Below are 12,418 nucleotides of genomic sequence, written 5' to 3'. Positions count from 1 at the left end.
AGAATATTTCAATTCAGGAACCAAAATTAATTTCATTCCAATGTCTGTCATCCGATATCACTGATCTCTCATATACACTGTGTGGCCAACATCTAAAATCCCCATATCTCATCTGTATCCGAGTCCTGCCTGTGATGGACCCATAGTCATAATATAGTCTCAATTTAAAATATATTCATCTCTAAAATGAAACTAAAACATTGCTCTCTTTCAGATAACGTCTGAAAAACTGAAAGAACGCTTCTCCACACAGGGTGTCGTGACAGATATCCAACTGAAGTATACGTCCAGTGGGAAATTCCGTCACTTTGGCTTCATCGGTTTCCAGACACCTGAAGAAGCCGAAAGAGCTGTCAACTATTTCAATAATACATTTATAAATCAGTCGAAAATCATTGTCGAACACTGTGCAGAGTTAGGTAAGTTTAATTTGTTTGAGTGTATTCTATAACATTGAAGTAGTATAATTGTTACATTTTACAATATTTAAAAAGATTATTTTTCACATATCAATCAACATTTGTTATTGCCAAAAAAGAAATATCATTGACCAAAAAAGAAATATCATTGACAAAATCTCATTACAGCTTTCATTATAAATATAGCCAAGTCAGTTATAAATCTTAGATTATCTATATCTTGTGTTACGCAAACATATACTACAATAATAAAATACATGGTATTGGGGAATTACAATATTTACAATAATTAAGAGGTTTCCAATATTCAAGTGGCTGTGAGTTAGTAATAATTCTCATGGACTTTTTTTGAAGGATAAGAATGTTATTAATCTTACTTGCATTATCCCACACTACTAGTCCATACCTTACATAATGGATTGAAAAAAGGCAAAATAAGCCGTTCTCACATAATTTGTATTAACACAGATAAAGCCGTCTGAGAAGATAAATTACTCTAGACAACTTTGTTGAAAGATAATTAATATGGGCATCCCAATTTAAATTTCTGTCAATAAAGATTTCCAAGAATTTAGCATGATTAGATCATGCCACATTTACATTTTTTAAGATCATGATTCATTTTGTATTTTGATTGCTTTGAGAGTTTACAGATTTTTTTTAAACTGAACAGGATATTTTGAGTTTTAGATACATTTAGATGGAAACCATTGTTTTTAACCAGTTTGAAGCTTCTAATAAAGTATTTTGTGTTAGAATGTTCAGTTCCTCAATGCTATTGTCTGTATTTAAAAATGTTGAGTCATCTGCATACAAAATTGTTGTGTTAGAGACTGATGTTGGCAAGTCATTAATACAGACCAAGAATAACAAAGGGCCTAATATGGATCCCTGAGGGACACCATATGTGACATTTATTTCCTGAGACCAGTTACCATTGTTATAAACCTTTTGCTTTCTATTGCTTAAATAGGATTTTAGAAATGAAATGAAATCTAAATAATTGTATCTGATATTATTGTATCACAATAAATAAAATAAATTTTGAGAACACCTGTGTTGGTTTTAGGTGATGCGAGTAAGCCCAAAGCCTGGAGCAAATATGCACCTGACAGTTCAGCTTATAAAAAACTTCACCCCAGCGAAGACAAGGTTAAACCTTCATCTGACAAAGATTTGGTTGTCAAAGAAAAGAAAAAGGACAAAAAAGATACAATTGATCCATCAATCGCAGACAAATTGAAAAAGGTATTTTATATTTTGTAAAACCTATGGATAAATCTTGTTTACTGTTTCCGTAAGTCAACTCAGCATTTAGTTATGAATGAATGAATGAATAATGTCTATTCCAGCAGTGTATATGTACATATATACAAATTGTCTTAGATGAAATAGCTATTATTATATATACAGCAGCTTATATACAGAAGGAAATGTAAGAGAAGTGTAACAAATAGCACAATAAATATAACAATACTGGAAAGCCTACATGGGCAATCTGCCTGTGCGTAGGCCTAGTTGCATCTAGCCGCCAACATAAAATTTAAATAATACGCTGGATATGTTAGTAATAGGGTAAGAATAAAGTAAAAAACATAAAGGTATATATTTCTATTGGTTCTTGAATTTTACTGTGTAAGTGATTGTTTTTATTCAAGCGGTGGCAAAACAAATGAAAATGAAACACATTGGAAAAACTAAACACTAATAACTCACTTCTTCTATAGCACAAAGATGATCCGATGTTCCTGGAGTTTATGGAGGCCCACACGAAGGAGGGAGGAGCGTTGGGCAGTGACGCCTTGAAACTATTAACTGAAGACAAGGATTCTGGCGTGGACGAAGAAGCCAGTGAAGATAGCGAGGCAAAAGAAAGTGAAGAAGTTGAGGAGAAAAAGTCATCAGCCTTTGCGGCAATTTCAGATTTGGAGGTAGGGTATTTTATAGTAGTGTAATAAACACTAATTAAAAGTTATTTTTAGATTTTATTAGTAGCCTAAGTGAAAATAATAGTTTTTTAATTTTAACGAGAACATTATATCCGAGTATTATAATCAATAAACTAGCAATATAAAGATGGTTTTCAAGTAATATCATTGCTTGAAGAATTATACAGTATCAAGGGTAGAAAATAGTGTATCCTTTTTAAAATAAAAGCATTTACCCTTTGAAATAGAATAAAAAATAGACTTAAATAAATAACTGAACATTGATATTCATTCCACTTGTTTATAGGAAAAGAAATATTTAAAAATAATGTTATTTAAGAAAACAGATTTTATTTTTTTCAACATGTTCAAAATGTTGTTTTGTGAGCTGAGCATGGACCAGGGCCCATATAATTACCTAATTTGAACCTCATATATGAAGATAAATATATTGCACTCAGTGTGGGCTTTAAAATATGTTTTGAGAAGGGTATTCTAGAATAAAGTTACTTTAATAGTGATATTTTCAATTTAAATGTTCAAATGTTGGTAATACTGTGTAAAAGGTAGTTTTCATGCCATTATCTCTATTTTTTTACCATGTCTATTCAGGTAATTTGTTTGTTGTAGTATTTAAAACTGAAGAAAAAATCAGCAAAAATAGAAAAAGAAGATGAAGATGAGAAGAAGCCTGAAGTGAAACCACTAGAAGAGAAAGAAGATAGCAAACATTTTACAGTAAAAATAACCAATCTGGGGTTTAAAACAAAAAAGAAGGATTTGAAAGACTTTTTTTCCGTCCACTGAAAGCAGTGGGTATTAGAATCCCTCCTAAATCAGCAGGGTTTGCCTACATCAGCTTCAAAAGCTCAAAGGAAATGAGGAAGGCGTTAAATAAAAACAAAAGTTTTCTGAGTAAGTTAAATTTAAAAAAATGTTTCTAAGTATACTTATTATGTTATCTAGGTAGTGCTTAAATTTCTTATTTTCTGTACAGTGTAATTTGTCAAATTAAATATTTGCGATACTGTGTCCAAAATGGCAATATTTGAAGGGATTTCAACAATGTTAATTTTTATTTAGGGAAAATTGGTTTTTAATTCTTTAGGATGGTTTTTTTACCCGCTGAATAATAATTTAATGTAAGGATAAAATCTTTAGGTTTACATTTTTCGATTCTTTTGAATATTTATTTTTTCTAGAATATATGACTGCGTAATATTTTTAAGGATATAACAACAAATTATCTTTTAAATGCCACAAAGTTTATTTTAAAAGTAGGACGTATTGTATATCAAAATAAGATACATTGTATGGTGAGTGTTTCAAAAGAAATATTATGTCCATGTAATTAAAATTCATTATGTGGGTAATCAGACAAATATGGCTATATTTCAACGTGCATGAATAGTCAGGAACCAAGAACAAATTTGCATTGTATAAGCACATAACCTAGTGTTTCGTGAAATCACTAATTGTCCTTTAAGATAGAAAATGTCCAGGTTAAGTGTTAGAGAGGGCTTCTTAGCCCTAACTTCGCCTGGTAAAATAAGACATTCTTTACTTTTTTTTTTTTTTTTAATGATTATCAACCGTGCTAGTTTTGGCAGGGGGAGGATGTCAGAGAAGAGTATTGGAGAGTTACATTTTTTTAACTTTACATCTTACAACCATTCATCAGACAGTTACATAACAGTTATATTAGCATGAGCAAACAAGATAAAAGACTTCTAATTGCTATTTCAGCCATGCAGTTACTTGTTATCTTGGCTGACACTGATTTAACTTTTACGTTTTTAAATTACTTGTTTGATGGTTTTGAGTATTTAAAACTACTAAAAAGACTTGTAAAAAATGTATTGTTTGATTTTTTTTACTCTTTCAATATCTATCCTCTCATTTCAAACACCACTAAAATCAAGAGCAATTTGTGACCAATTTCTTTATGAGGGAATTTCTCAACTGATTTCTTAAAAAACTAGGTTATGTGCTTATGCATTGCAAATTGGCTTTTGGCTCCCACCCTATTAATATAATTTTCTTGTAAAGATCAAACCATTAATTTAGAAATCAGTTTGCAGGAAGTCAAATGGAGCTAGAAAGCATTTTTTGACAGTAGACTTTATTTTGTTCCTTTTTTGTTGTTCTGCATTTTTGTGTTGTATTTAATGTTATGTTTAAAACTAAACTTAAAAATATATAACACCTTCACTGCAACACGAGTCATTTACCGACTTTACAACAGCCGAAATAGTAGTAAATCAAGTCCACCACAGTCAATGTGGTAATCTCAAAAATAAAAGCTTAATTCAAGAAATAAATACATTTTTAACTAAAAGAAGATAAGTATTGAAAATGTGTTATGTGATTGAAATTGAACAAGTATCACAGTGATTTATGGCAGATATGTTATTCACTTTACTGATGTTATCTTTTGGTTCTTACAGAAGGAAAACAAGTTGGTGTGAAAGAATATAGTGGAAAAGAAGATGAAAACCAAAAAGTTTCAGAAACGAAAAATGAGAAACAAAAAAGGTAATTTAGGTTAAATATTAGCATACTTATAATAAGCAACACAAAGGAAGTCCGTTAACACTTCTACATGGTTTCACGAGACAATCACAGCCTACGAACGAGGCCGACTGCAGTGATTTACAAGAACATCACGGTTGAGTGCAGACCGTAAGCATACGTGACATAAAGGCATCAGTGTGAACTACTTCCAGCGATATTTTATATTGTTACAAAGAGGACATTGCTTACTTTATTTTTGTCTTCACAGAAAGTGTTTTTCTTCTTATTTAGCTATGAATGAATGAATTGATTTATTTCCCAAATATATGTACAATATTACAATACAATCTGTACAATTAACTTCTAAATTTTTACAATACCGAACGAAGTTTGAAATGTGAACAAAGAATAAAAAATAATCATCATAGAATAAACATCATAAAAATAACATCATGTATAAAAACATTGTCCTCGGGAAATGAGCCTGCATGGGCTATGATGCCTGTGCGCAGACTCGAGTTGCTCACGCCTGAAGAAATAACGGACTGGATATAATTTTTTTTTTTTAATGAATATTAATATAATACAAAATAATACACTATTATATACCACATACATACATACACACACACATACATATATACATGCATGCACATACATACGTGAATATGGAATGAATATATTAAAAGGAAAAAACCGCGTAATTTTGATTTTTACCTGTTTTAAAGCATTGAATATTATTAATTTTAAAACATATACATATTAGCAACAATGGTAAATAAGCAGGGTCACCGCAGATTATAATAGGTTAGTGAGAATGAATGATGATGTGATAGGAGTGGTGGCTGTTTACATGTCAAACTGTCCGCCCGTAGTTCGTAGACAACACTGCCTCGGCCTCCTCAATAGACAATGATAATAACCACTGGTTAACTTTCCTTTTAAAGATAATTATAGAAATTTCATTGAAAAAACTAAAATTTGGAAACTGTTTACTCATATTTATAAAAAGCACGTGAGCTAGATAGTATGAGTTGGTGTTAGAATAAGATTTAGTTAATTGCAGTGGTAGAATTCCTGTTGATCTAGAATAACATGTGTTATGGGTGTGTTGAGTTCTTTCAAATAAATCATCTAATTTTTTATACATGTGTATTAAAAGAGATTTTGTAGAAAGAGAGCTGTTTGTAGAAACCGATAAATGGCTCAAATCAGCTGTGTTGCAACATTGTGTCTGCTCTGTTGTTTATTACAGACCGGTTTGTGTTCATATTATGTTTCAACAATTGTGTTGAAACAATATTAAACTTTTGTAATAAGTTTATAATCAAGAACAAATTAATAGGTTATCAGTTTTAGTCTAAATACTATTTAACTGTATGGTAAGTTGAAAATAATAATGATACAAAAGTGATGATGTGTGTTTGTGAGTGTTGTAGTCATGGGCCTATCTGTGAAGGTTAGTTTTGTTTTGCGTATTGTAAACAATTTTGGGTTAGGGTTGCATTATTTCTGACTTTTTGACATTTCTCCACTATTTATACTCAATATAAATATACCTAAAACATGTGATTATACACTTATTAGCAGGAACAGGAGGTTAGAGGTTAGCTCTTGGAAATCAACATGTTGAAGGGTCACACAGTAGCCAATGGTACAGCAGTAGCAAATAATCAAGAAATCTTTATTGTCTTTAAGCACTTATGACAATGCAATGGACAACATCACTTTTTCTTATATCTAAAGGGCCTACTCCTATCACACCTTAAAAAGTGTAATTATTAGACATTTACACAATAAGTCAAAGTAAATTTTATATGTACAAGGTAAATGTGAATAACGCCACAATTTGCTCATTAAAAAGAAAATAAAAGTCAATATGGTGTTAGCAGCATCTCGTTAAATATATAACATATCTAAAACATTATAGACAGTATAAATTAAATAGTAAATAAATAACAAGAAAACAAATAAAAATAACAATAAAATAAGTTTTACAACAATAAGTGAATAAAAGGAGATATAACTATTAACAAAATCTTAATTATTAAAAAAATTAAAGTACTAATATCACAGGTTAAGTAGTCATTTAAAGAATAAAATGGGTTATCAACAAGCCAATTACTTACAACATTTTAAAATCTTTTTAAACTAATAGAGTTAGTAGATTTAACTCTAATGTAGATTTTACAACGTACTACTCTATAAAGTTGCTACATCAAACAACCGGTGAATAAATTCAGACAATTTGACCATATCTGACAGAATTAAACGTCAGTGTGGTTAACTCTTTAACTTCTCATTTATTTTTACAGTATATTGTAATCATTTTCAAAGTAATAAGTTTTCATATTGTATAAAGAATGCAGGTCATATCAAAATTTAACACTATCAAAGATGTAGTGTAATAATGACATGGAAACTGTTGTCATTGAAAATATTGAATTTTTTTCTCTCTGCGGTGGCTCACTTGATTGTGTACACAGGTGGAAGGAACAAGAAGCCGCACTGATGCAGGAGGAGAGTATAGCCGAGTCTGGCAGCATATTCGTGCGGAACCTCGCATATACCATATCGGAGGAAGAGTTGACTGCACATTTTGCTACATTCGGTAAGATATTACTCATATTCCACATCGGTTGTAATACGAGATGGAATTAAAAGTTGTCAGAATCATAGCCTGTATTTAAGAAACAATTCCAAAAGGAAAACACCTATTCCTGCAATTAAAAATATGACTAGGCTTCTGTCAAAAGCTACAAGTCTTCTGTGACAGAAGACTGAGTTTTTTTGTCGGATTTAAAAATGTCAGTGTGTTAACATCAAATTCCATTTTTTCTTTAGAAACTACCATCTGAGATCCTGAAAAGATCATTTGGAGAAAATTTGATGATAGAAACGGCAGTGCGTAAACATTGATGATGATCTTTAAAATGAACATATCCATCCAATGATGTTGGATTTTATAAATCTTCCACATGTGCAGTAAAGGAATTACTGATGTTATTGTCTATATTCTATGAATTCTAATTTAATTGGTTTCAAACATGGAATTTCAGGTGAGGTTGCTCAGAAAATTTTTCATGACTAGTTGAACAAGCATTATTTCTCGTTTTTGCCCATGGTTAGAACACGTTATCAATTGAAGAAAGGGAAGTGAGAGTGAGAAATTTTCAAGGACATGACTGACATAGGTCCTTGAATTCTTCTAATAATTCTTCTAAGCTAAAATTGGAATTCTTCAGGAAAATTGCAGTGTTTTCCACCCACAAAAAAAATGTAATCATATTACTCTGAAGAAATTATTTCAAAATATGAAGAATTACATGTACAGTAAGACCTTGATAATCCGGCAAGCTCGGGAATCTGGCAATGCCGGATTATCATGGTCTTACTTTAAAATATGGTTTAAACAATAGAAATACAATAAATAAGTATATACGCATTACAACATGATCTATTATTGGGTGTTTATTAGTTAAAGAACTTATTAGTCCATGTCATCAAAGCACCAGTGTTGGCGATAACAGACAGTGATTCCGACTGAAAAGTACAGTACTGTGATTGTCTTTTTAAAAACGTCTTATAATTATATAATTTTTATGTTTTCTTATGTTTGTGTAGTGCTTACAGATAGTGAAAATGACTTTGTGGACAATATATAAAAAATAACAAAAATTTGAAATAAGACACTAAACTGTTTTTTGCATATAAAGTATATATCTAAACTCTACAAACCTGTCTCTGTAAAAAAAAAAAAAAACAGCAAAAATATTCAGCAAAACAACATAATTTTAGGTACTTAAAAACCCGTTAAGGGGTTATCAAATTGTTGTAGCTTTATAAACAATATTTACCTTGCAGTTAGTATTTCCTATATTTATGATCATTTATTGCCGTGAATCTGCTACGTACATTTGCATTGACAGCTGATTGTAGTTTGTAAATTACCAACCAATAAAACTTGTTTTTTGTTGTACTTTTGAATATAATATTTTGCTTGCACTTCGTATGTGTTTGAATGTCTGTGTCGAGATTAACCATTTACTGCAGGTCCCCTGGCCGATGTCACGATGCCTGTGGACAGAGAGAGCCGCAAGATGAAGGGGTTTGCGACAGTAACATATGTCATGCCAGAACACGCTGTAGCCGCCTACACCAAACTGGATGGTTCCGTGTTCCATGGACGCATGCTACACCTGCTCCCTGCAAAGACAAAGGCTTCAGCTGACAGTGAGTGAACACCTACCTGAATAAGTGCATGAGACAACACAACTTATTCCAGTGGCGTATCTAGGACTTGGGTTTGGGGGAGAGGGTGAATCTGATTGAATATCACACTACACTGGAGGTTGTGGAATAGATCTAAATATAAATATATTAGAAAGGACTAATTCAAATTAAAATATTTAATTCCTGTATTTAAAACTAGTTAAAAACTTTACAAGTAAAGTAAAGTAAAGATGTCTTATTTTACAAAGCGAAGTTAGGGTTAAGAAACCCTCTCTAACACTTAACCTGGGGACCAACGGTAAGGTTACTTCCGAACCACCACCAATGGCCGGGCAGGCGGGCTGCTTGCAAGGACAGGATCACTTAGCAGTCACCCAACCAAGCAGCAGCCACGCTCGGCCTTGCTTTATCCGGTTATCTTGCGATAACCGCCACCGTACTCGCTATACTATACCATTGGCAAAATGAATTGCCCTTATACATATAATTTTTAAACCTCTTAGGGCTTTGGGGGAATTTTATCCCCCTCTAACTCTTCCGTCCCCCTTAGTTACATCACTGACATATCGTAATTGAAAAAATACATATTTTAAAGAGTTGCAGCAGTAAAACTTGGAAATAGTAAACACTCAAATTTCTTTATTCATTTATGTAAAATATTGTTAAATTGAATAATGCTATTTTTGCTAGGTATAACCTATAATATTGAATTTTAGATGTATATAGCAATACAATATACTGTATATGTATTATAGCATGTATGCAATGTATATTACTTAGGGTTGTGATAAAAATATGTTTTAGCCCTTCGCACGCCACTAATAAATCCATTAACTTTCCTATAACGCCAAGACAAGTAAAAAATTTAGTTTTTTTTTCAAGTTCAAAGTTAATTTTTGTTGTAACTAAATTATACAAGGTATAAACAAAAAAAGGAAAAATAGGGCATTTTAATTAAATTTAGCATATTTATTGATGAAAAAATAAAAAAGATATATTAACAAAACTGTTTATTTCAAATAAATTTTAATTCCGTTGAAAAATGTAATTAAACCGATATATCCGTCTATGGCATGGGAAGGGTTAAGTTATGAACAATGAAAGCAAACTAGTTTTAAGCCTAATGGTGTTTACAGAAGAAGAGGACGAAGACAAAAACTTCAAGGATAAGAAAAAGGATAAACAGAAAGCCGCTGCAGGACAAAGTCACAACTGGAATACACTCTTTTTGGGCCAAAACGCAGTTGTTGATATAATAGCTGACAAGTACAAGCTTTCCAAGCAAGAGGTCAGTATGAATCAATAATCTAAAGTAGTAAAAGTATACTTAAATCATTTCATTTCTGTTTTAATTGTTCAAAGCTAGGTGTTAAACATACAAGTTTATTTTTCTGATAACAGCAAAAAAAATTGTATTTTTAACCTTTTCCATACAAACAACAAAAAGTGCACAATAACTGGGTATGAACAATCATTTTTGTTACAAATGTTTTGCCTTTTACTTAAGAAGTTGTATGTATTTATACATCAACATTTTGGAACAAAACATCACAAAATTGGAGTAGTCACTTGGTTGGTTCTTTGCATTTATCAACATATTAAACTGTTACACTAACATATATAGTTTGTTACTTCTAAATTCAGTTTTAATTAACACTACTCGTTATTCTGTTGTGCAGGTACTGACAGGTTCTGCGGTTGCTGTAAGATTGGCGCTGGCGGAGACACAAATGGTCTCAGACACACGGAAGTTCCTGGAAAACAATGGAGTTTCGTTGGATGCCTTCAATCAGGTTAGCTCGTTTTTCATGTCAACTTTCAGAGATTTTAATGTGAACATATCATAAGCTAAATTGTACAGTACTGATTTTAACTGTATATTTATTTAAAATGTCTGTTTAGAAGAGTTAACTCTTTGATCTACTAGTTTATACAGATTTGAACTGCACAGTAAATCCAATTAATTTGGTTCAAAATGAGACTCTTCCTTGAAACTCTATTACTTTAGTTGTGCTTTTAATATTTTAACGGAACTTTGAAGTTTCAATATAATCATTCTAAACCACATATACACAGTGTGAGTTAAAAATACGGATACACTCTGTTTAGTTTTTTATGGATAAACATAGAGGGATGCAACTCGGGACACCTTTCTGGGAAATAGAAGTGAACTTTTTAACTTTGCCCATTTCCCCAAAATGGGATTTTTGGCAGAGGGGCTAAATATTTTTAAATGTAAAGACCCATTAAGTTACACCAATTGAAAGGTCTTGATAAAAGAAGAAGAGGCATGAGGATCTTCTACAACAGACTGTAAAACATCAAGGGACAATGCTTCGTTTGTAGCCAATTTTGGTCACCCAGGTTTGGGGCGGTCTTTAACGCTGCTTGTTTCCTGGAAACATTGGATTGTTTTTTTGAACTCATTATTTAGATACAGGGTTTCGATTGGGATAGGTGCCATTAAATAAATTCCTTACTTCATCATTCACCTGGTCTCTGTAGCCTCGTATCATCAGGATCATATTATGCTCTTGTTCACTTAAACACTCCATTTCAACGTAAAGTATCACAAAAACACTTCTTAACTTTGTTAATTCCAACCAGAAACTGAACATGATACTGGACTTCCTCAAAACTGATAAGATAAGAGAGGCCTGCCCTGCAGCAAGTAATAACTGTAAAGCAGGTTTGAGTTTGTAAGGAAAGTGGTTGTCTATTGAAGTGATTTACCTTCTAAATGTGGATGTTCATATTTTTTTTTCGATTAATTTTTAATTAATTTCAATGAGCTGCCATTTTATAGTAGGTTAAGAAAGAAAGTTCTAGTTTCCACTGTTCTTCTGTTATCAAGACCTTTCAAATGAGGTGTCACTTAATGGGTCTTTACATTTAAACATTTTGAGCCCCCCCCCCAAATCCCATTTTGGGAAAATGGGCAAAGTTTTAACAGTGACTAAAAAGTTCACTTCTATTTCCTAGAACAGTGTCCTGAGTCTATCTTTATCCATCCAAAACTAAACCAAGTGTATCCATATTTTTAACTCACTCTGTATTTATAATTTAAATCGTTTATGTTAATTATAAAACCAATTTTGTTATTAACCCTTTGAGTGCCACAGCGTCTACATAGTAGATGTTGTGAAATGTGCATAAATTGCCGGCATCTACCCAGTAGACGATTTGTATTTAATTAATATTACATATAATTCATTTTTGTTTTGAAAAATAACCTATTTCACGGCAATCTACAAGTTTCGAACTATCGATTGTGATTGATTTTTATTGTTCACCGCGCCTCCTTGTAGTTATTTGCCATCAGAA

At 31.8% G+C, this 12,418-nt stretch overlaps 1 protein-coding gene across 1 annotated transcript in view; it reads left to right on the top strand.

Moving 5' to 3' along the window:
• Positions 1–12,418, top strand: part of LOC124367929 (probable RNA-binding protein 19) — a 29,810-nt gene that overhangs the window by 1,810 nt on the left and 15,582 nt on the right. Inside the window, 10 exon segments of the mRNA XM_046825136.1 lie at positions 215–419; positions 1,489–1,667; positions 2,147–2,350; positions 2,978–3,136; positions 3,139–3,262; positions 4,795–4,882; positions 7,348–7,472; positions 8,915–9,094; positions 10,231–10,382; positions 10,774–10,887. Coding sequence (XP_046681092.1) covers positions 215–419; positions 1,489–1,667; positions 2,147–2,350; positions 2,978–3,136; positions 3,139–3,262; positions 4,795–4,882; positions 7,348–7,472; positions 8,915–9,094; positions 10,231–10,382; positions 10,774–10,887 — 1,530 coding nt within the window.

This window comes from Homalodisca vitripennis, chromosome 8, assembly GCF_021130785.1.
Source record: "Homalodisca vitripennis isolate AUS2020 chromosome 8, UT_GWSS_2.1, whole genome shotgun sequence".
NCBI lineage: Eukaryota > Metazoa > Arthropoda > Insecta > Hemiptera > Cicadellidae > Homalodisca > Homalodisca vitripennis.
This window is presented reverse-complemented; position numbering and strand designations above follow the sequence as displayed.